General features: G+C 35.6%; 1 protein-coding gene across 2 annotated transcripts in view; it reads left to right on the top strand.

Annotated features, from left to right (window-relative positions):
• Nucleotides 1-26,357, top strand: part of ATG5 (autophagy related 5) — a 133,184-nt gene that overhangs the window by 18,387 nt on the left and 88,440 nt on the right. Inside the window, exons 3-4 of one of the 2 annotated variants that reach the window (XM_047859511.1) lie at nucleotides 2,390-2,517; nucleotides 11,987-12,065. In XM_047859511.1, coding sequence (XP_047715467.1) covers nucleotides 2,390-2,517; nucleotides 11,987-12,065 — 207 coding nt within the window. The remainder of the gene's footprint in view (nucleotides 1-2,389; nucleotides 2,518-11,986; nucleotides 12,066-26,357) is intronic. The other variant, XM_047859512.1, reaches the window with a different exon arrangement.

The raw sequence follows: 26,357 nt of genomic DNA, 5'->3' as shown, positions 1-26,357 counted from the left end.
GTTTTTTCTTGCATACTGTATTCATTTCCTTTTTCTTTTCTTCCCTAATCCACATTCTAGTTGTTTCTTTATAAAAGAGGAACTTAACATTTTGTTGAATCCACATTGCTATCCAAAAGCTTACTTCTAGTATTAACAAGTACCTTCCGTTCCATCCTGGAGCATGCCAGCTACCTCCTACCCCCTGTACCCTGTTGTCCCTAGGACCACTGTCATATTCTCTTACCCAGTTGGGGCTTGTTATCTTGATTTTCTGTGATTAAATATTAGTTCCCTTAACCAGAGTATTTCTCTTTGTATGTATTCCCCAGCCCAGTAGTTCTACTTGCTTTACTAACCAAAAGACAACTTTTTCACTTAATTAATTAATTTGTTTTCTTGAGAGAGAGTGTGTACATGTGCTCACAAGCAGGGGAGGGGCAGAGGAAGAGGAAGAGAGAGAATCTTAAGCAGGCTCCATATCTCCTGAGGTTGAGATCATGACCTTAGCCAAAATCGAGAGTCAGATGCTTAACTGACTGAGCCACCTGGGCACCCCCAAAAGACATAACTGAATGAACAGCATGAAAAATGCAGCAGAGTTAGCCTGTCAAAAGCAGCTGAAAGAGAATAACAAGACAATTTTACCAGCAAAAGACAGAAGCTTAGAAAGTAAGAAATGGCTAGAGTATCTACAACAAAGGAGGGAAAAACATAAATTTTTGACACTTTACTCCTTTAAAAAAATTTTTTTTAACATTTATTCCTTTTTTGAGAGACAGAGAGAGTGTGAGTGGGGGAAGGACAGAGAGAGAGGTAGGCACAAAATCCAAAGCAGGCTCCAGGCTCCAAGCTGTCAGCATAGAGTATGATGCAGGGCTCAAACTCACAAATCGTGAGATCATGACCTGAGCTGAAGTTGGATGCTTAATGACTGAGCCACCCAGGCGCCCCAGCCACTTTCCTCCTTTTATCCACTTGTGTGTTCTTCTTTATAAAAATTCTAGTCAATTTTCTTACATACTCTCATGTTTTCTTTCTGGGTATCTTTGGTGGGGGAAAAACAATGATGGCCATTATAACCATGCTGGTTGAAGGTTTACCTAGCCCAATATTCCCTCCCAGACTTTTCTTTCTCCAAAGTCCAAGTAGCCCCAGGCTCTGTGAAGACAGGATTGAAGGAGTTGATGGACAGTGGCAGGATCACCAGTCTACCGGCATTACATCTTAAGCTTGTGTCTTATTGCACTTTAAAGCTTTAGGGGTGCCTGGTTGGGTGGCTCAGTTGGTTAAGCATTAGACTTTGGCTCAGGTCATGATCCCATGGGTTCCTGGGTTTGTGCCCTGCATCGTGCTCTGTGCTGACAGCTCAGAACTTGGAGCCTGCTTCAGATTCTGTCTCCCCCCCCTCTCTGCCCCTCCCCTGATTGCATGCTCTCTCTCTCTCTCTGTCTCTCAAAAATAAACATTAAAAAAAATTAAAGATTTAAATGTGTAGCTCAATAATCATCTTTAACTTATTTTTCTCCTTCAGTTTTTTGATTAGTAGTAACCAAAATCTGTCTGACTGATTTCCAGACCTTTCTCACTTTTCCATTCCTTCATGCCCATCTCCTCATGTGATGTTTCCTTAACAGATTTCCAGTCTATAATCTTACCTTCTTTAAGTCTTTTATGTACAAACTGCTAGAATATTCCTCAAATACTGTTTCTCATTGTGCCGTCCTTTTATTCATGCTATCATAGTGGGCCCCTCTTGTTCATTAAATGAGCTTCTATTTTACCTTTAAAGGCCTCTCTGTTGCTGCAATGAAGTAGTTTTGTAAGTACTTCTTATGAATTTTTTTTTTTTGCCTTTATTTTAGCCTCATATAGAAGAGGACAGATTATATCTTTGTCTTGGTGTTCTTCTTCATTGCGAGTAACCTAATACACAGTAGATTATCAAAACATGATGGACCAATTGAGAAGTCCTGATTGATAAGTCAAGATGTACATTAGGACTGAGTTGATTATCTTCTCAGAACAGTTTAATTAACTCAGGTGAATCATATTAATTTTTAAGTTAAATTTAATAGAAGTAAGAAGCATCCTAAATAGCATGACATCTGATTACATTGTATTTTTATTTGGAGAAAAGTATTACAGAAAGATTGTATGTAGATTGATTTGTGTTGTTTATTCTAGGTACTTATACTATAAGCTGTACTTTAAGTAATGACAAGAAATTTTAAAAGTTATTAACCTTTAGCCTATAAAGGGTTTGCTATAAAAAGCAGTTGACTTTGTGTGGAATATTCAAAATAATGCAAAAAACATGGCTGTTTTTCCTTAAGATACAAAAACCTATTTAGTATATACATTTAAAAAAAATAGTAAATAAATACGGTTTTACAAATTTTCATTTCAGTTGCTTTTGCCAAGAGTAAGTTATTTGACGTTGGTAACTGACAAAGTGAAAAAGCACTTTCAGAAGGTTATGAGACAAGAAGACATTAGTGAGATATGGTTTGAATATGAAGGCACACCACTGAAATGGTGAGTGAATTTTTCTGCATTTTTAAGCATTGAGTATATGCTAGCTTTAAGAAGGTATAGTGCCCTCTAGCAATTTTAAAAAAGTTACATAAAGAAATAAATCACTAGTCTAGCTCATATAATACAGTGCATTTTATTCAAATATTTTACTGAAAATATTTCTTCCTTCTGTTGGATGCATGGGAGACTGGACACATTTGTATATATTTTCAACAGTAGATTTTTCTATAGCATAATAGTAGTGTATTTGGTTATGCGGTTGTTGGGTTTTTTTTTTTCCTTTCTTCAGATACATTTAAGACTCCCCTAAGAATGTCACTCTGTGGCAGTATTCAATTTTGGTTCTATTTCCAAAGTTTTTATAATAGATCTTTATATGCACATGATTACCTAAAGTGGCATCTTTCCAACCGATTGCCACATTTAGTTGATCACTGTGCCAGTATGCACATTTTATCTAGCCTTGGTTTAGTATTAAAAATGTATTGATTTTCTTTTTATGTGAAAAATAATTTTGATACTATATCATTCTGAAGAAACATATTGAAAATAAATCCTAAATCTGGGCTTATCCGTGTATAGATGATGTATTTTGTGCTTCCTCTGTTACTTTAGGGAGTTTTGTAAATTGTGCTTCCAAAAATATTTAGTGAAACTGGAGAAATTACAGAGAGAGGCATATAAAAAAAAAGGTTCAAGGTATGCTGGGATATAGGTGTTGAAATGCTGCCATATGAATGTAGTTGAATGAAAAGATAATAGACTGAGTCAAGACTCGAAGGAAATATGAAACGTATAAATAGGTTAAAAGTAGACTTGGATTCCGAATCTCGGAGTATTAAAATGAAGAGTTTAAAAAGAGTCTTATAAAAAAGGAAGCTAGTAGATGTTTAATAAGTGCAGTTGACTTAAATACAGGCATTACTTAGAAATAAGGAGTGAACTTTTGGAACTTACCTTGTGTTGATGAATTCCCACGAGTGAATAGATTTCTCATGATGGTTTAGAAACCTACAAGGTGATTTTGTATTGGGTTATGGGTCACGTCTCCAACTTTTTGAGGCAATTCTGGGAAAGGATGACAAAGTTCTTTATAGCATTCATTTTTTAGTAAAAACCGTACTGATGAGCTTCATAGTCATATATCAGACTCATTATGACTCTTGACTAGTTCTAGATCTCAGACAGCACTGATAAGTCCATGTTTTCTGTTTCTTTTTATTTCTCAGAATTGGAGGTTTTGGAATGGGAAGGTGGCTTAAAAGAAGTGTAAGAGGAGCAAGGACCAGGAGAGTAGAGGGAAAGGAAGGAGGGGGAAAGATTGTGGCTGAGTAGCAATAGGATATATCTATATTCTTGGCAGTTCTATCTGTATTATAGTTGGGTATTGAAGTTACATTGCTTTATGTGTATTAGTTGCATACACATTATTGTAAGAATCCATGTGACTGACACTAGGCTTTTCAATTTTATCATTGTAAAGTAGGGCTTCTCAACAACAGCCCTGTTGACATTTTGACCCAGATAATTTTTTGTTGTGGAAGGGCTATCCTATACATTGCAGGATTTTTAGCAGCAGCTTTGACCTCTGCCTGCCAGTGCTAGTAATATTCCCTCTAGTCATGATTATAAAAAATGTTGCCAAATGTCCCGGGGTGGAGGGGTACAAAACCACCCCCAAATGAGAAACTCTGAAAATGATGGGAAACCTCAATTTAACTTTTACAAGTAAATGAGTGCTTAGTCATCATCCTTCAGCTGCTTTTTAATCCATCCTGTATGGTGGTGGTTTTTGTATTTGATAGGATTTGTATTCTATACATTTGTATTCTGTATCAGTAAATAATGTTTGGACCCATTTCTCCCTGTTACTATGGAGTAATAATCGTGGCTTAAATATATCATGTCCTTACTTTGTCAGGATTTATCCCTTCTGAAAGTCTTTTATTAAACAGTAAACTTAAAATTAGTTTTACTTTTAGAGAGCTTGTATGAAAGTAACTGTGGTCACATACTTCATTGTAGGTTTTGGGGTGATAACTTTTTATTATGCGTGATGTCACTCTCATAGTTATATGTCTTGTTGTAAGCTCATTGTGTTTAATGGCTTTTGTTAAAATTCTGCCTTTAGTGCAGTAGTCCCCCTTTATCCTGCGGTTTTGCTTCCGTAGTTTCATTTACCCTCAGTCAGCCGTGGTCTGGAAGCAGGTGATCTCCTCTGACATATTGTCGGAAGGTGGTCAGTAGTAGCCTTATGCCGTGCCATAATGCGTATGTCATTCACCTCACTTCATCTCATCACGTAGGCATTTTATCATCTCACATCATCACAAGAAGAGTGGTGAGTACAGTACAGTAAGATATTTTGACGGACCACTTCATGTAACTTTTAATATAACTTAATGTAATTGTTCTATTATATTATTGTTGTTAGTCCCTTACTGTGCCTAATTTATAAATGAAACGTTACCATAGGTACGTTTAGGAAAAAATGTAAAATGTGTTGAGTTTGGTACTATCTGTGGTTTCAGGCACCTGCTGGGGCAGTCTCGGAATATATCCCCTACAGATATGGGGGACTAACTACCATATTGTTAGGTACTCCATGTATTTGAGGAAGGAATAGCTTCCAGAGGTGTGAATGTAACCTAGGACCTCTGGGCTAAGTCTTGATCTTTTTCTCTTTTTCCTCCTAACTATTGCAGTTTTCTTCCACATTAAAGGAGTTATCTTCCCTGTGTTAAAGGAGTCATAGGCTATCAATATCTGGCATTTAAGCAGTGGGCTTCATATAGGGTAATCATGTAGGGAAGCAGCTACCACTGAAGTTTTGTAGGACTTGGACTTTTGAGACCATGCAAGTGTCTTAAAGAGTAGAAGAACATGTATTTGAGTAGGATGATAACATCTTTCTTATACCTGATTCTTTGGAGTTTTAAATAAAGTCAAGTGAGAAAAAAATCAAACACAAGATAATTCATAAAAGAAGGAAGAAAGAGCATAAATTGATATTCTTTCTTACTCTAGAAGTCCTATTCATATTTATTGTTAAGATTGTTTAAATATCTGCACGAGATACTTCAGTATGGGCTTTGTACCTTAAGTAGCAGTACGTAAGAGGTGCTAAGTAAATGTTTGTTCACTGCATGAATGAATCTAAATTAAATTAGTCTCTTCTTTTTATTGAGAAAATGAGGCTCCAATCAATAAAATAACTTTTGCTCAAATGAGTGAGTAGGACTGGATTTTGAGTTCTCAGTTCAGGGCTCTTTCTACCACACCTGCTGATATTCTATTTGCTAGTTGTTGTTTTTTTTTTTAATTCTGTATGTTCTCTCTGCATTGCTTATGTTAATTGTCCATCTTAGAATAGAAATATATTTAAGAGCAGTGGTATACACATCATGAATACTTAAGATATTGTTGATTTATAGAGAGAATCCGAGGGGTCTTTATTTGATTAATGTTTTATCCTCTACAGTCCTTTGTTTTAAAAATTACATGGCAGGTGGAAAGTGCTGATCTAACTCAAATGTAAGGATCTTTTTTTTTTTTTTTTAAAGAGTGATTTGAGTTGATTAGTCAGCAGAGGGTGCTGTAACATTGCATTTTAAAAGGTGAAGTTACTTTTTACCATAAATCAAGTGTCCAAAGATTGTATTTGTTACTTTTGTATTAGACTTATTTTAAGAGAACAGTTTCTGGTTCTTCAAAAGAATACTTTGTTTGTATACCCTAATATTGGTTAGATCTTAGGCCTTCAGTATAAGTTTTAGAAAAAGTTTTCCTTTCTTCTTATTATTATCTTAGGTAAACTGACTTATTTTCAGGACTGATTGTTGAAAGTAAGAAGTTGAAACTACCTTTTGAATTAAAAAAAAAAAAAAGCGGCACTGATTTTGATCTTAAACGGAATGACCCAGAATTTAATACTATATCTGTGTGGTTTCAGAAGTAAATTTTAACAAAATGACATCTTAATCATAAACACTGTGCAGGCTTTTCTCTCTTATGGATAGTCATTTTTCTAAGGTTTTGAACTTCTAAAATTTTATACATTATTTTGTAAACTTGAATTTTGAAATGTGGCTTACTTAGCATTTTAGACATTTAGTATCCCCTTGGTTATTTTTGTAATTTTTCATGCATAAGAATAGGTTTAGAAAGCTGTGAAACACAGTGCTAGTCTACAGTTGTTTGTTCCATAGATGAAGCAGGGCAAAATTTATTGTAATCATTAAATTACTTTGGTGTACATTTGAGTTGTGCCCTTTTTTATTCAATGAAATGTAATCCTGTTTCTAGTGAATCACTGTAACAGACTTATGAATAGGCTGCATTTATTTCAGTGACATGGAGTAGGATGACAGTTCTCTAGTATATGGGGAAGCTTTCTTTTGCTGCTGATGTTAGAATACTGCTTTATTATCCCACTGCAGATGTTTAGACTACTGTGAGCACCCTTGGCTGACTTAGGAACATATCCGTTATTGCTATACATGTGGCCAGTATGTGTGTATGTATTTTAGCAGTAATGAAAGGGTGAAGAAGAAACAGCTTATGCAAAGAATAATGAAAATATTACTCATTTTGAGAAATTGAATTTAGAAAAGACTAGATCAGTTTAAGGAAGAGAAAGAAAATGAATAAAATGTGAAAAATAGACCTCACACTAACTTCTAGCACAGTCAGTTGTTATGGGGCGGTAGATGGAACCTTTACTGTTGGCTCTCTTCTGGGATATATTCCAGGTTCATATCCTCATCGCTTCCTTTTCTGTTAAATTTAGGTTAGATTGGCAGGAGTAGCAACATAACAGATAAATGGCTACATTATGATTTACTTATAGTTATGGCTTATGTGGTTTCTGTGTTGTGGGTTAGCAGCCTCCTGACAAAATTATGTAGAATATCTATTTAGAGGAGTTGTACAAATTAGTACTTTTGAAACCCTTGATGTAAATCAGATTATAGTGTAAGAGAAATTCAGTACCTTTAATTTTTGCCAGTTCTGTTTTTGGTTATAGATTTTCTTGCATATTAATGAACTCATCAGAAATAAGCAGTCTTGGAACCAGTTAATTCAGATAGTATATTTGTTTGGAGTTGGTATCCTTGCATCAAAATCATTCTGACATAAACACCTGCGTTGAGCCGTATATAAGCTGTAGATGTTGACCGGACAGTATAAGGAAGTAAATAGTTTTTTTTTGGTGCAGTTTTATTTTTAAGGAGTGTTACAGGGTAGTTATTAGCTATTACATTTAGAATGCTTTTATATTAATACTTAACATACATTTATATTTAAATACAAGTATTAGGAACCATAATATTTAAATTTCATCCTAATATTTATCAGGATAAAGAGTCTTCACTTACCATCTGAGGAAGTGAACTTAGATAGATAGAGTCTTCATTTACCATCTGAGGAAGTGAACTTAGATACACAGACAGACATATGTTTAAGTCATTTTATAAATAACTTAGAGACGAATAAAGGAATAGTGAATGACAACTTTATTAGAGATTTTAAGAAGTATTTAAATACAGCAAATTCAGATTTTCACTCCGTATTTTCCTGGTTTTGAAGGTACAGACACCTGAAATGGGCAGTGTCTTCTGAATGCAACTAACTACTCATTTGTTGTCATGTAAATAGACCTCTAAGAGGTTCTGGCTTATTGGTACTTTACAGCAATGCTTAAAGAAGTTTTTAAAACCTTTGACAGATCATGATTTTGTTGTAAAACTTGTGTTTACATTAGTAAATACCAATTTGAATGATCAATACTTTTTCATTTCTACGTCATATGATTCCTTCCTGTCATCTTTGGTACAAATCTGCCTTTAGCACTTACCTGCTTCTTATCAGGTAAATTGCAGTGCACAAATAGCATACAAGATGTAAAAATACTATCACACATCTTTTTAGCAAAATGATCCAGATTCTTGTCATAAAATATTGTATAATGGAATTCTTGCTGTTGAACGACTAAGTGGATAAGAATGCCATCTCTTTAGAAATACGTTGTTCAAAAACAGATGAACATAGGGGAAGGGAAGGAAAAATAAAATAATATAAAAACAGAGAAGGAGGCAAACCAGAAGAGACTCTAAAATACAAAGAGCAAACTGAGGGTTGCTTTAGGGGAGGTAGGTGGGGGGATGGGCTAAATGAGTGATGGGTATTAAGGGGGCACTTGTTGGGATGAGTGTTATATGTAAGTTGCTGAATCACTAAATTCTCCTAAAACCAACACTACACCATATGTTAACTAACTTGAATTTTAAAAAGATGTATCTATCTATATAAGTATATACATATATATATATATATATATAACCAAAAAAATACATTGTTCATTAATTAGTTTTTGAATTCTGTAAAATTCGCCTAGAATGTCATCTAATGGCTCATAATCTGAGATTTCACTTAAATGATCAGTTTTACGGTCTAAAGTCTAAAGTACTGCTCTTTTTGTAAAAATCATCTGATTTATCGGATAATTGCATAACATCTTCCCTTGTCAGTGTTTCCTCTCTTTCCCACTATGCATGGAAAACAAGACATTTTTTTGCTTTCAGCCATGTTAATGATACCTAAAAGTAGATGGGGTCTGGATCCTTACTTTATGCTTTCTTGAAATATGATATTCTAGGTGAAACAGTGAGAAAATGGAAGGATGCATTATTGTATCATCCTTCTAGGCATGCCATTGTTCTTCCAAATTGCTACTATTTTAGTCTTTTTTATCTTTAAAGCATAGATGGCAATAATTGATGAATAATGAAATAATTCCTAAAATGATGAACTAGAACTCCTAGAATAGAACTAACAGAGGTCTCTTTTGTAAAAATACAAGGCATTATATAGAGCTCATACAATTTAAGAAGTTCAGAGAGAAGGATGAGAATTGGATAGAATCTATAACTTTTCTATAAAGCAGCGTTTTTATTTTGTTTTTTTTTTTAATTTTTTTTTTCAACGTTTATTTATTTTTGGGACAGATAGAGACAGAGCATGAACGGGGGAGGGGCAGAGAGAGAGGGAGACACAGAATCGGAAACAGACTCCAGACTCTGAGCCATCAGCCCAGAGCCTGACGCCGGGGCTCGAACTCAGGGACCGCGAGATTGTGACCTGGCTGAAGTCGGACGCTTAACTGACTGCACCACCCAGGCACCCCTATTTTGTTTTTTTTAATTATTATTTTTATTTTAGTTTTTGGCAGGCTAGGGCTTTTTTTTTCTTTTTTTCTTTTTTCCCCTTCCATGGCTTCTGAAATGTTTCTGAAGGAAACGTTCTATTTTTTAGGTAATCCAGAATTTCCTTCAGTACTCATATTTGGTTATGAAAGATTTGTGTTAGATGCTAACTTTCAAATAGAGACGTTCGAGGGTGTTATTAAGAGATATAACACATATGTGACTAAAACTACCTACTGTTTTATTTTACTAGCAGGGCATTCATTCTAAATTATTTCTAAATAAATACATGATCTCTAGTAATTGATGACTTTTTCACAATTATGTTGTGTAGATGTAAGCAAACATAACTAGTATTAGTTAATATTTGAATCTTGGTTAGGCAATGTATTGGGTCACCATTTTGAGAGGAATTAGATGTATTTCCAAATTTTTCAGCTTTTAAATCTAGGCATAACTCACTGACATTCAAAGGACAGAACCGTATAGGATACCAGCTAGTCGTGTTTTTGCTTTTTTGGGGAGCATTATTTAATTCTATTTCATTATTTAAGCCACTTTAGATTCTTTGAAAGGATGATTTTAAAAATAAGGTTTGTTGAGATCTGCAATTTGTATTATTAACCTTGTATTTATTGCTAAATAATTTGCTTCACTGTGAGTAAAGTTATATTAGGAAATGTTCTCTTATTTAGAAGTCCAGAATATATTTTTTCTTATTAAAAAAAATTTTTTTAATGTTTATTTTTGAGACAGAGAAAGAGACAGAACGTGAGCAGGGGAGGGGCAGAGTGAGAGGGAGACACAGAATCAGAAGCAGGCTCCAGGCTCTAAGCTGTCAACACAGAGCCCGATGGCGGGGCTCAAACTCATGAGCCTTAGAGCTGAGAGATCATGACCTGAACTGAAGTCAGCCGCTTAACCGACTGAGACACCCAGGTGCCCCATAGAATTTATTTTAAAAAGGGGAACCTGGGTAGCTCAATCGGTTGAGCATCTGACTTCGGCTCAGGTCATGATCTCACAGTTCGTGGGTTTGAGCCCTGCGTTGAGCTCTGTGCTGACAGCTCAGAGCCTGGAGTCTGTTTCAGATAGTGTGTGTGTGTGTGTGTGTGTGTGTGTGTGTGTGTGTGTGTGTGTGTCTGTCTGTCTGTCTCTCTGCCCCTGCGAGCCTGGAGTCTGTTTCAGATTCTGTGTGTGTGTGTGTGTGTGTGTGTGTGTGTGTGTGTCTGTCTCTGTCTCTCTGCCCCTGCGTTGAACCTGTTTCAGCTTCTGTGTGTGTGTGTGTGTGTGTGTGTGTGTGTGTGCTTGTCTCTGTTGTCTCTCTGCCCCTGCGTTGAGCCTGTTTCAGATTCTGTGTGTGTGTGTGTGTGTGTGTCTGTCTGTGTCTGTCTCTCTGCCCCTGCGTTGAGCCTGTTTCAGATTCTGTGTGTGTGTGTGTGTGTGTGTGTGTCTGTCTGTCTGTCTGTCTGTCTCTGTCTGTCTCTCTGCCCCTGCGTTGAGCTCTGTGCTGACAGCTCAGAGCCTGGAGTCTGTTTCAGATTCTGTGTGTGTGTGTGTGTCTGTCTGTCTGTCTGTCTGTCTCTGTCTGTCTCTCTGCCCCTCCCGTGCTCACGCTCTGTTTCTGTCTCAAAAATAAATATTAAAAAAAAAAAAAACCCACTTTAGTTTGATGTTGCAGAAAAATATTCAGTGACTTTGGAAAATGTTGACATGATGTTATATGAAAAAAGCAGGGTATAGTATTATGTAAAGGATAAGCTTAATCTATATTTAGATATGTATGCATAAATAGAAGGCTGGAAGTTTATATGCTATAGTAATAACCGAAAATGGATGATTGTATGCTTTCTTAGGTGCTCTTCTTCTTAAAATTTTCTAAAATTTTAAGTTGTTTTAAAAATAAAAAAAGAAATTTAAATAAGCTTTAAAAAAACTGGTTGTCCAATATGAACACTGGGATGATAATCAGGTATTGCAGTACTGTGATATAATAGTGGTCATGACTGATAAACGATGTTTTAGCACAATCCCATTATGTATATTGAGGCTTCGTTGGGGAATGAAATGGTTAGAAGAAGGACTAGTACCTGGCAACAATACCATATTAGCTTAGGCAAGTAACTGTGTAAAATGTTGTCTTCCTGTGATTTGTGGTTAAAGCCCCCTGATATTTGATGTTACAATATGTGCTGAAGTTTATTTTGTAGTTGTAGTTATAACTTTAAAATTCTCTTTCTTAAAATGTACTCTTTTGTTTTCAGGCATTATCCAATTGGTTTGTTATTTGATCTTCTTGCATCAAGTTCAGCTCTTCCTTGGAACATCACAGTGCATTTTAAGGTATAGTTGAAGTAGCATTTCCCATTTATCCCACTTGTGGTATTTAGTAAGTAGACTTATGAGTAGAATTTTTGTTTTAAGCGAAGTTGTTTATTGCCTCTCCCATGATACTTTTTAACGCCTAAGCTGCCACTAGTGTTCATCCATATAGGTTTCGATTTATTCCTAACTCTTGGCAGATCCATTTAAACATTGTATGTATAAATGCCTATTTGTTGGAACTGAATGTACTACATTTAAAATCTGAAATATTTTGGAATATTTATATTCATTAAAAAAAAATCTCAAATAGGAAGAACAAAGTCCTGAGTTTAGATGTAGGCATAGGAGTAGGGAGGGATACAGCTTAACACTGTTGAGTAACTCTAAGGCTATTTTGATTGAATTGTGAGAAAGGTTAGGAGACAGAAGTCCAAAGACAAGATCTGAGTGTGTTTTGAGAAATTTTAATTCCTGTACTTTTTAAGACCAGTCCAGATTTATTGTAACTTAATTTTGTCCCAGTATTTTATAACATGGTCTGTCTTTCCCCTTAACCACCTTGATTTTTCAGCCCCTGCTCCCCAAACAATTCACGAATACTATTGAAGGATTGAAATACCTCTGTTAGTTGATCACTAGGCAGTGATTCTCAGAGGGTTATGGATTGTGGGAGGGAGGTATGTTAAAAGATTGAAAAGTCTTTTTAAGTGTCTAATTTGCTTTCCTGTAAGCGGCACTCATTCAGAGTCACTGCCTAAAGGCTGCTCACCCATTCTTCCTAAGATGCTTTCCTTTCCATTTTACTAAAAGTGAGTGTGTGGGTCATTGGCGTTTATTTCCCTGTCATTTGCACTAATGTGCTTTGCACAGTACCATGTTACCACAGGTTTTATTACCACAGGGCCATACAGAGTGAGGATATGGTTCTGATACGTGTGACTTTCAGTTACTATGGTACCATGCAAATCAAAGGCTGCCTGTATATATAATATTTTAAGTTTAGAATGGTCTGAAGATAAAACTACTCCAAGAATAATGAGGGTAAAGGTTCCATATTGCCTAACACGTTAGTCTTTCCCATTACGTTGAAAAATAATTCCCATAATTAGATTATTTGCATGGGTGAGAAGGATGCACTCTAAGACTTTGAAATCTAGGTTAAAATATATCACAGCTACACTTTTATTTATTTATTCAGCAAATACCAGAAACCTGCTGTGTGCCAGCCAAGCACTATTCTACAAACTTGAGGTACATGAGTGAATGACCCAGAGACGCTCGAAACACTCACACACTGTATGGTGCCCAGCTGGCACTACACACCAAGCCCTCTGTAATTACCCACTGAATGAATCAGTGGATTGTAATAATGATAGGAAAAGCTTCAAATTGTTATGATTGTTTTAGTGTAATGGTTCTCAAAGCAGTCTGTGGACCCATAGGGGTACCCGAAGCTCTTTGAAAAGATCCATGAGGGTAAATCTATTTCTGTAATAATAATAAGATGCTAGTTTCCCTTTCCTCTCTGTTTCCATTTGTACTCACCTGCAAAAGAGATGGTGGGTAAAACTGTGGTGCCATAGCACAAAGCCGGGCTGTGCATGCACCACACCGTGCAAGTGGTTATCGTATTCCTCACTGCCACAGTCGTTCACTTAAGACTATTCTGGATGAAGCAGTACAGGTTATTGATTATTAACTACATGCCTTTTCAATCTGCTTTGTGATGAAATGGAGAGTGTATATAAAGCACTTCTGCTGTATGTCAAAAATGATGGCTGTCTTAAGGAAAAGCACTTGTGCCCTTGTTTGAGGGCAGGCCAAACAAGTCACTTTGTTCGTGAAACACCATTTTTTTATTTGAAAGAGTGACTGATAGAGTGTGGTTATTCATATTTGGGCATTTGTAAGACAGTTTTTTAAAATAAATGAAGTGAATCTCTCATTGCAAGGACAGCAACTGACAATATTTGTTGCCAGTGATAACGTGAACTTTTAAGTGAAAATTGGAATTTTGGAAAACGTATCTGCTACCATGAGCTCGACAGCTTCATTATTCTTAAAACAATTTTCTGATGAGATTGGTGGTAATTTTAACATCTGCTTTTTAAGAAATTTTATGTAAGAAATGTGTCAGCATTTGGAGATCTACATTAATTCAGTAAACAAATAATTCCCAAATGGTCAATGCGTGATGTTACAAAATAATGATTGTGAAAAAGACCTGTTCAAAATACAAGGTCAGAATCAGGGATTTTAATGTCACAGATCAAAATGTTTATTGATATGTTTTCAGATTCCACATTAATGTTGTAATAAACTGAAACTAATAAGATAATTTATCTGTTTTCTACTAAGCCACACATTAAAAATATTTGTAAAACCATAAAACAGTGCCAGTATTCTCCCTAAGTTTTTATTGTTGTTGTTCTGGAAAATAGTTATTTTTCACACAAAAAAAATGATTTTTGTGTTACATCTAATGGTATATTCTTGGTATTTTTAAATGAATTGCTTTTTGAGGTCTTTAGTAGGTCACACATTTTCTTCCCAGATGGGAAATTTATTAGAGAAATCCAAAAAAAGCGGAATCTTAGAGCTAATAAGGAAATTATGGAGGATGTTTTAAATTTGCTCAAACTATCAACGTGTTTCTCATAGCTGCCCTTTGTACACTTTCTGCCCCTGGCCTGTGTTGGAAGAAAATTATTGCCCAGATTTCTTTCTGTAAATTAAGTTCCCTTTATTTAGGGTTATAAAACTTAGCTTTCCTCAAAGTTGTCCCTGAGTGTTTAATTGATGTGGTCCATTTCTGTTGCATTACTTTATGGCTTTTGATTGATTACAATAAAATTGAGTAAGCATTACATTTGCAGGTAGCAAAGCAGTGCTTTTAGAATGAGGGAGCAGAGTTTTGTTTTGTTTTTAGTTTCTAGATAATAGTTTATCAACAGATTGAATTTATCAAATAATAACTTTGTCAGTTGATATGAATGTATTTTATCTCTTATGATACTGCATTGAGTATACCAAATGGTGTCTGTATTTTAACCATACAGCTTGCAATTTATTTCTTTTACAGTTGCTTTCAAAGATATTAATTGATTTTGATTAGGTTTTATGCAATAATAAGCTCTCCAAGAGACTCTGTCTGCATAAACACACACACACACACACACACACACACACACACACACACAGGATCATTTTGTGGTTCAGACTGAATTCTTGGTGGGGGAAATCTTTTAAAAAGCTTTCAGGTATTTTCTTTTTAACTGACTTTGATGCTTGTCATTTGAATAGATATATAATGTTCATAGTAAATGAGTTTTAATGTCTAGAGCAGTGCTCTTCAGACTTGTGCATACAAATTACCTGTGTGTCTTGTTAAGGTGAGGATTTTGATTCTGATTCTGTAGGTTTGGGCTGAAGGCAGAGGTTCTGCTTTTTTATTTTTTAATTTATTTTTCTTTTTTTTTCCATTGGATTTTTAGACTTTATTGCATGAGTTCATCATAACTTCACAGTCAGCATAGATGTTGACACATGAACATATTTTGTATGAGCTACCATAATGATTGCCATTCCTACAAGAAAACGTATTTAGTTGACAAACCACCCTCCATGGAGGAAATATTAAATGATCACCAGCTGTACAATGAGCCTTATGTTTTATTTTCTTATTTACAGTAGGAGGTCTAGCAGGACTTAACTCTAGCTAATTGATCCTTGGGCCCTGTTCTTCATGATACATATATGTAGCAGCATAATTTCATTACATCTTATCAATAGAAGCATTATTGGTCATTATAGGAGGATTTGTTCACTGACTCCCATTATTTTCAGGCTATACATTTAACTCAACCTGAGCAAAAATTTGTTTCACAACTGTATTTGTAGGTGTTAACATAACTTTCTTCCCACTACACTTTCTTGACTTTTCAAGAATGCCACCAGCTCACTTTGATTATCCAGATGCATATACAATATGAAATACTACCTCATCCATAGGTTCATTCATTTCATTAACAGCAGTGATACTAATAATTTTCTTAACTTTAGAGGAATTTGCATATAAACAAATACCAATAGTAGAATTAATAGCTACTTATCTCAAATGACTACATGGATGCCCCCCTCCCCCATATCATACATTTGAAGAATCTTCTTACATAAATGTAAAATAAGAAAGGAAGGAATGAAACCTGCTCAAACTGGTGTCAAGTCAGTATCATAACTCCTATGTCTTTCTAAATGAGTGAGGTATTAGTAAAAATTATATAACTTTGTCAAAGTGAAATTATAGGTTCAAACACTGTATATCTTGTTTTTATTTTAAGTTTATTTTGAGATAAAGTGTGCATGGGGGAGGGGCATAGAGAGAGGAAGAGAGAGAGGGACTCCCAAGCGGCCCTATGCTATCAATGTGAGCCCTCTGTCAGTGTGAGCCTGATCTGGGGCTTGATCTCCGTGAGATCATGACCTGAGCCGAAATCAAGAGTCAGACACTTAATGGGCTGAGCCACCCAGGTGCCCCTCAAATACCTCATATCTTGATGACATATCCATTCTGGCTTGGTTTCTAAGATGCAGCATCACCTGTTGTACAATTTTTACACTTCATGATCATACATTATAATTGTTCTGAGTAGCTCCTTAGTGATTTACCTTATTTCATTGATGTTAACAGCTAACCTAACTCACATAAGTACAATAGACATGCAAGAAGTAGAAACAGCTTGAACTATTCTTCCAGCCATTATCCTAATCTTAGTTGTCCTGCCATCACTATGAATAGATGAAGTTAATAATTCTTGCCTTACTGTAAAGACTGTGGGTCATCAATGATATTGAAGCTATGAATATATACATTTTTATATTTTTCTCATCATGATAAATGTACTCTTGAATCCCCATCCCCTATTTCCCCCATCCCCTTACCCACCTCCCCTCTGGTAACCATCAGTTTGTTCTCTATAGTTAAATCTGCTTTTTGGTTTCTCTCTCTCCCTCTGTCCCTCTGTCCCTCTCTCCCTCTCTCTCTCTCTTTTTACTGGTTTGTTTTGTTTCTTAAATTCCACATGTGAGTGAAATCAAATGATTTATCTCTTTCTCTGACTGACATTTCATTTAGCATTATACTCTAGCTCTATCCATGTTGTTGACAAGGGCGAGATAATCATTCTTTTTTACGGCTGAATAATAATCCCATTGTATATTTGTGTGTGTGTGTGTGTGTGTGTGTGTGTGTGTGTGTGTATGCACGCATGCACCACTTCTTCTTTATCCTTTCATCTATTGATATGGACACGTGGGCTGCTTCCATAGTATGGCTGTTGAGGTTCTGTATTTTTAACAAATTCACAGGTAATGTAATACTGTTGGTCCAGCAGACCACATGTGGAATAACATGAGTTTGGAGAACAGTGCAGATCTAAAAGTTAATGATATTGTGTAAAGAACCAAAAGGTTGTAAGGATGATTCAGAAAATTAAAATGTTTTTAGAAATTTTTACATTATTTTTGGAATTCTGAGAGAGAAATAATTACATAATTGTAAAGTGTTAACTGCTTTAAAACGTAGATCTGGATATTTACTTTGTTTTCTTTCTCTGTTTATCAAAACAAGAATGAAAATGGTAACTTCTTCAGACTTTTCTAATTAGCCTCAAGAACATTTTTGATTCCTAAACTTCATTAGCTTATTGAGAAAATTATTTCTCTTCTTCACTTTTTTATTTAAAAAATTTAAATGTGTATTGGAAAAGTTGAGAGTTGTCAGGTGAACATCTACATATTTTTTTACCTGGATTTGCCAGTTGCTAACATTTTGCTACCTTTGCTTTATTTTTCTTTCTCTATGGTTTTTTTCATCTGAAATTTTCATTACTCCTATAGGCGTATTGTTTGCAAAGCTGCATTATAATTAAAAAGTTGCTTACAGTGTGTGAAATTTTTAAAAAGAAACTTGTAGTGTGATTCAAAAATATAGTAACATCAGGTGAAGATAGTGGGCTCTTTAAAATGCCCAGTTCTATTGCATATCCTAAGTAAGAGTTTCATGAGTAAACAAAGTCAACAGTAACTTGGTGTTTTTCTTTCTGTCCTGATAACGTGGTACTAAATTGGTATAACTTGGTTCTGATAAGAGCACAAATTTTAATCCTGAATTTTGGCTGTGATTATTAGGTGTAATGGTTGAAATTTGCTAGGTAAAAGAGGGTCAGCATTAAGGTAAGTGCTTCTGTGCAAACACTACAGAATGATTGTGACTAGACAAAATTAGGTTTTTGGATCAAAGTATTCTCTATGTTTCCTACAATGCTTAAAAGGCACTACTATGGGTTCTGAGTGTTCTTTAAATAATTTGTATGACTGCCCCACACCCTTTTTCTGACGAACAGATCCTTTCTTGCTAGGCCAAGAGCCCCTGTGTCTCCCTGGGAAAATTTACTATATCTCTGCTTCTTCACTATGTGTTGAAGACATAGGTCTGAGGTAGCTCTCCCTGTTCTTGAGTACACATCACGGTCAGCTTCTGCTGCAGGTACTTGCCAGCTCTAAATATTGGTGGTTGTTTTGTAGTATCTGTCAGTAGTGTATTATATTAGTTATTTGTTGCTGTGTAATAGATCACCACAAATGTAGCAGTTTAAAACAACACAAATTTATTATCTCACAGTTTCTGGGGATCTTTCTTCTTCTTAGGGTCTCACTGTAACCGTGGTGTTGGCTGAGCTACATTCTTGCCTGGAGACTGAGAATCTTCTTCCAGGCTCATTCATGTTGCTGGCAGATTTCATTTATTTGTGTTTGTAGGACTGAGGGCTCTTTCTTATGTTAGAGGCTGCACTGAGTATCTAAAGGCTGCTTGAAGTTCCTTGCCATGTGGACTTTCCTGGTATGGCAGCTTTACTTCACTGAGTCAACAAGAAGTCTCTAGAGCTAGAGACATTAAAATTTTTTTAATGTTTATTTATTTTTGAAAGAGAGAGAGAAACGGACATAGAGACAGAGCGTGTGGGGAAGGGGCAGAGAGAGAGGGAGACATAGAATCTGAAGCAGGCTCTAGGCTCTGAACTGTCAGCACAGAGCCTGATGCAGGGCTCAAACCCACGAACCATGAGATCATGACCTAAGCTGAAGTCGGATGCTCAACTGACTGAGCCACCCAGACACCCTATGATTGGAGTTTTATATAGCATGACTTAATCGTAGGAGTAAGATCCCATAGCCTTTGCCATATTCTTTTGGTTAAATGCAAATAAAAGTCTTGTCTATAGTCTAGGGGAAGGGATTGCAGAATGGTGTGAAGGAGGTGGAGATCATGGAGGGTCATGTATACTTAAAACTTTATAAAATATGGTTTGTTTAGCCATTAATTTATTCATTGAATATTTATTGAGGTTAACATCTGCTTTTCAGCTATGACAGAGTAATTGGATTGGATTTTTCCTCCAGCCATAAACAGCTATAAAACTGGACAAAATATATGAAGTAGAGCTCTTTTCAGGCACTGGACATTAGAGAGAAAGAACAAACAAGGTGAGCACCACATTTAGCCCATCTCTGTGCTTCAGGGCAGTTTCCTGACTGTGTCATGGGGAATGAAACTCAAATAGAGCAGGCAAGTCCTGCTGAGTTAAGGATACAGAAATTGGAGTTCTGAGCCACTGAAGCAGCTGGAATTTGCTAAGCAGGGTATCGAAGAAAGTATCAGTGTGACTTTCCCAAGAGTCCTTTACTGAGAGTTGGGCTAAACATGCATAGGCAATATTCCTCAAGGCCAACTAGAGAATGCATGTTAGATTGGGATAGGTCCCATTATACCTGGAGAGGTTGGATTCCAGCTCATCTGGAGAGAGACCTAGTTAACCTAACTAAACATTTATCTGAGACCAGAAAGACCATGCTATAGGAGTAAGAATTATATCTCAGAGCAAGATTAGCAGATTATGATCTGTGCTAAATCTGGCCTACTGATTGTTTTGTGTGGTTTGTGATCTAAGGATGGTTTTTATATTTTTTAGTGGCTGAAAAAATGATTACACAAGAATAGTATTTTGCAAAGCTTGAAAATTATGTGGAATATACATTCTAGTGACCGTAAATAAATTTGTTTTAAAATGCAGCCATCAATGCTAATTCATTTACATATTACTTTTGGGCTACATGGGCAAAGTTGAGCACTTGCTATAGACACTGTATGGCCCACAAGTCTAATACTTTTACTGTCTAGCCTTTTACAGAAAAAGGGTGGCCAACTCCCATTAAAGAGCAAGGATTGCTTTGGATCTGCTCTAATAAAGCCTAAAATTAGGCCTTCTTGGGATCGTACAGAGAGGCACCAGGCAGAACAAAACTCACCAAGAAAGACAATACAACCTAGAAAACCCACACCATATTTACAGGGTTCAGCATACAACTAATTATTACTATACATGCAAATAAACAGGAAAATTTGAACCATATCAAGGGGAAGAATGCTATCGATAGAAACTGGTCCTGAGATAACCCACATTTGAAATTCAGAAAAATGAATTAAAGCAACTATTAACTCAATGACTTAAAATAAGATTACACAATTATAGAACTGAAAAGAATAATATCTGAAATGAAAAATTCACTGGATGGGCTTAACGGTGAATTGGAGATGACACAAGATGGGTTCTGTGAACTTATAGTCAGATCCATAGAAATTATCCAATATGAAGAATCAAAAGAAGAAAATCAGTGCTGGTGGTGGGGGAGACAGAGTCCCGATGACCTCTTGGATAATATCAGGCACTCTTACATATATGTACTTAGAGTCCTAGGAGGAGAGGAAAGAGGGAAGGATTCAGAAAAATGTTTTTAAGAAATAATGATTAGACTCCCATTTTTAGTGTTTTTTTTTTTTTTTAATGTTTCCTTTATTTTTGAGAGAGAGAGAATGTGAACAGAGGAGGGGCAGAGAGAAAGGGAGACAGAACATCTGAATCAGGCGGTGTACTGATGGCAGAGAGCCCAGTGCAGGGCTTGAACTCATGAACTGTGAGATCATAACCTGAGTTGAAGTCTGATGTTTAACCAACTGAGACATCCAGGCTCCCCTTAACTGTTTTTTTAATGTTTATTTATTTTGAGAGAGAGAGAGCATATGTACACGTGTTTGTGCAAGTGGGTGCAAAGCAGTCTCTGCACTGTGAGCACAGAGCCTGACGTGTGGCTCGACTTCTCGAACCATGAGATCATGACCTGAGCCCAGATCCAGAGTCGGATGCTTGACTGACTTAGCTACCCAGGTGCCCCGATTAGACTCCCATTTCTTTATTTCAGAGCTACAGTAACCTAAACTCCATAGTATTGGCCTAAGGACAGACATAAATCAGTGGAGTAGAAGTGAGAGTCAAGACTAAAACATAAATTTGTGGGCAGTTGATTTTCTATATGGGTGCCAAGGCAGTTCAGTGAGGGAAAGAATAGTTTTTCAACAGGTTGTGCTGGCAAACTGGATACCCACATGTAAGAGAATGAAAGTGACTGTATGTTAAAAAAAAAATAATAATACGTTGGAATGGATCAGAGACCTAAATGTAAGAACTAAAATTATTTAACTTTCAGAAAAATAAATAAATTTGTGACATTGGATTAGGCAGTGAATTATTGGGTATAACACTGAAACCAAAATGGGGGGGGGGGGGACAGGTAAATTGGACTTGATCAAAATGAAAACCTTTGTGCTTCAAAGGACGTAAAAAGATAACCCATAAGAGAAAATATTTGCAAAATCATATTATCTAAGAAGGGTCTAGTGTCCAGAATATATAAAGAACTCCTAGAATTCAATACTAAAAAGGTAAAGAGCCCAATTAAAAATGAGCAAAGTAAAAATGAACAAACAAAAAAAAATGGGCAAAGTATTTGAGTAGACATTTCTCTAAAGAAGTTATATAAATGGCCAACAAGGCATGTGAAATGATGTTCAGAATAGTTATTAAAGAGGGGCAAAGAAAGATACCATTGAGTTTTCTCTTCGACCCACTAAGATAACTGTAATCAAAAAGCTGGATAATAACAGGTGTTAGAGTGTGGATTAATTGGTACTCTCATGTGTTACATGTTACTATTAGAAATGTAAAATGATGTGGCTGCTTTGGAGACCAGTCTGACAGTTCCTCAAATGATTAAACATAGACTTGCCATATGACCCACCAATTCCAGTCATAGTTATCTACCCCAGGGAATTGAAAACATATGTCCACGTAAGAACTTGCACATGGATGTTCATAGCAGCATTAGTCATAATAGCCAAAAAATGGAAGCAACCCCAGTGCTTATCAACTGATGAATGAATAAACAAAATGCATAGCCATACAACAGAATAACATGGATCAACATGTTCAAATAACATGTTCAAATAACAATTTGAAACAACATGGATTTGAACTGCGTGGGTCCACTTACATACAGGTTTTTTTTTTTATGTATATAAACATACTGCAGTATTATAAATGTATTTTCTTTTCCTTATTATTTTCTATTCTCTAGCTCACTTTATAGTAAAATACAGTATAGAAAACATACATAAAATAGGTGATTGACTGTTTATGTTATTGTAAGGCTTCCAATCAGGTTATTCATAATTAAATTTCTGGGCAGTCAAAAGTTACATGTAGATTTTCAATTGCATAGGGAGGGATGTGAGTTGGCACTTCTAACCACTTGTTCAAGGGTCAACTCTATAATTTAGTCATGGAATTGATCCATGGTATTGATCCATGCTATGGCATAGATGAACTTTGAAATGTCATGCTAAGTGAAAGAAGGAAGACACAAAAGACTGCATATTGTATACACATTGGGATGCATTTATATGAAATGTCCAGAATGTGCAAAATCTAGAGACAGAAAGTAAATTAGTATGACTGCTTATAAATACGAGGTTTTCCTGGAGTTACATAATTTGATAGTAGTGATTGTTGTACAACCTTGTGAATATACTTAAAACTACTGAAATGTACTTTTTTAAATGGTGGATTTTAAGCAAATATCATCTGAATTATATCTCAGTTTCTAAAAAAGAAATAATGGTTAATGATTTTTTGTATTTGGGGGAGAAAACAATCTGTGTATTGGAAGAAGCTCAGGAAATTCTAAGCAAGTAAATATGTAGCATACCTAGGCATATCATAATCAAAATTCTGAAACCCAGTAATATATAGAAAATCTTGAAAGCTGCTACAAAAAAAGAAACATGACCTAAAAGAGAACAGTAAATGATGATGAATGATGGATGATGTCTTATGAGAAATCAAAATACAATACAGTGACATCTTAAGACACTGAAAGAAGCTACAGACAGGAGTGAAGAATACCAGAAATGGTTAATAAAATGGTAATACAAAAGATTACCTCCTTTAACTGCTTTAAAAGGGATATGGCTGTTTAAAATAAGAATGATAGAATTTTACAGAAGGGTTAATACTACCATTGAAATAAAATATATGACCACAGTTGTCTAAAGGATAGGGTCACTGAATCCTCAGTTAACTCTGGGTCAAAGAAGAAATCACAAGCGAAATTTAAAAATACTTCAAACTGGGGCGCCTGGGTGGCGCAGTCGGTTAAGCGTCCAACTTCAGCCAGGTCACGATCTCGCGGTCCGTGAGTTCGAGCCCCATGTCGGGCTCTGTCTGGGCTGATGGCTCAGAGCCTGGAGCCTGTTTCCGATTCTGTGTCTCCCTCTCTCTCTGCCCCTCCCCCGTTCATGCTCTCTCTCTGTCCCAAAAATAAATAAAAAAACGTTGAAAAAAAATTTTTTTAAATAAAAAAAAAATAAAAATACTTCAAACTAAATGATAATGGAAACACAACATAATTAAAGTTTGTGAGGTTCATATAAAACCAAGCTTAGAGGAACTTACAAACTTTCTGTAGTAGAAAACATAATTTATACTGATATCAGGAATGAAAAATGGAATATTACTACAGATCCTATAGCTATTAAGAGGATAGTGAGAAATGAAATGAACAACTTTATGCCAGCAAATTTGACAAATTGACATACTCAGTGAAAATACAATTTACTGAAACTGACACAATAAATAGCAGATATGAATAACCCCTAAATGTATATAGAAGTTGGATTTGTCATTAAAAAAACTTTCTTGTAAAGTGAAATTTGTAAAATTTCATTGGTGAATTCTATCGAATATTTAAGGAATAAATAGTACCCAATCTTTACAGACTTTTTTTTCAGAAAATAGAAAGGGAGGGAATATTTCCCAGTTTGCTCAACAGGCCAGAGTAACTGATGCCAGAATGTGTAATGGATATTAAAAGAAAAAAAAAACAAAACAAAACAAAACACAGACCAGTATCCCTCATGAACATAAATGCAAAAACTCTCAAGAAAATACTAACAAACTGAATCTAGCAATATAGGAAAAGGACAATACACCACGACTGTGTTGAGGTTGTCCCAGAAATACAAGGGTGATTCAGCTTTCAAGTATCAATGAATACATATAATTCAGCACATTTACAGACAAAGGTAGAAAAATCATACAGCCACATAGATCCTTGCTGAAAAAGGCTTTTGACAAAATTCAGTATCCATTTGTCCTCAAAACACTTAGCAAATTTAGGAATAGAAGGGAATTTCTTTGATTTGACACAGAGTAAGTATAAAAGCCTATAGCTAAAATCATGCTAAACGGTGGTTTACTGAATGTTTCACCCTAAGATCAGGAAAAAGGCAAGGATGTCTATTCCCACCACTTCTACGGGCAGTTTTACTCTACTGCAAAATATGTATTCCTAAAAAACAATATGCTGTTAAAAATCACAGGACTTGGGGGAAAATTCATTAAGGGCACAAAACTGAAAACTTTATTAGTGACAAAAAAATATAGGAACCTAATAAAAGCACAGTTTTACATATATTAAATGGTTAAGTACATAAATACTACAATAAATATAGCACTTTATATTGAAAAAGACTGGAAGTTTGGTTTGTAGAAATGAGCATTGGAAGAGTTTGCAGCCTGTCACTTATTGTGAAGTGGTGGAAGGAAAGTTGTCTCAAATCAGACAAAACCGTAACACCAGATGTGGATGAGTGTAGCTTGTAACGGGAATCGAGGAGGCAGGTGCATTGCCGAAGTGTGTGTGTTTTGTGTATTTTGTGGCTCAGTTTAGCTGGGTGCCATTTCTTTATTCACCTAGTATTTCTGGTGGACAGTATTTACAAAAGTAAATATGAAGTTCACATTCCTCAAATTGTTCTCTAATATATCACTTGCTTTGGAACCAATCCAAAAAACTTGAATGGTGTATATACACAAATGTGTATATACATACATATAAATTATTCATATGTATTCACGTAATATGTGTATGTGTATATATGAATAACCAATTAGCACATGAAAAGGCACTCAACACTTTTAGTCATCAGGGAAGTGCATATTAAAACCACAATGAATGCTTACTTTGGCAGTGTATAAATTGGAATTGGAATGAGAGGAGATAAGGATGACACACACAGTTGTGAAGCATCCCATATTTAAAACAAAAAAAAAAAGACTAAAATTAAAAAGACTGACAGCACCAAGTTTGAGGACATGGAATAACCAAAACTCTCATAACTTGGTGGTGGTTGTGTAAAATTGTGGTATCACCTTGGAAAACAATTTGGCAGTTTCTAAATAATGTTAACCATAAACTTATTCTGTGATCCAGCATTTCTGTTTTAAGGTAAATACCCAAGAAAAATGAAAACATGTTCACAAAATATTTGTACACTAAAGTTCACAGCAGCTTTCTTAATAATAGCTACAATCTGGATACAATCTTAATGTAAGATTTTTGGATGAACGGACTGGTTTAACAATTCAGTGGTATACTACTCCGCAGCAAAAAGGAACTATTTATACATGCAGTAACAGATGAATTGCAAAAGCATTGTGCTAAGTAAAAGATGCTGGATTATATGCATTTTATGATTCTATTTGTATGTGATTGTATTATAGGCAAAACTAATCTTGTGTTACAAGTCAGACAAGCTGGGTCAAAATGAGGGGGAACTGATTGCAAAGGGCCCCAAAGAACTTTTTGGGTGTAGTGACAGTAATATTGTATATCTTATTTGGGCAGATTTAACTGTTTATCTGTATACTTAAAATTTTTGCGTTTCACTCTGTGTGAATCAGTAACACTGACTTGATTTAAAAAGTTTACTGAGAAAGGACAGGTGAGAACAGTCATGGTCTCTGCCTTGTGGAGGTTAAAAGTGGTGTGACATAAGAACGTAAGTGACATAGAGTT

The sequence above is a fragment of the Prionailurus viverrinus genome, chromosome B2, assembly GCF_022837055.1.
Source record: "Prionailurus viverrinus isolate Anna chromosome B2, UM_Priviv_1.0, whole genome shotgun sequence".
In the NCBI taxonomy this organism is placed as follows: domain Eukaryota; kingdom Metazoa; phylum Chordata; class Mammalia; order Carnivora; family Felidae; genus Prionailurus; species Prionailurus viverrinus.
This window is presented reverse-complemented; position numbering and strand designations above follow the sequence as displayed.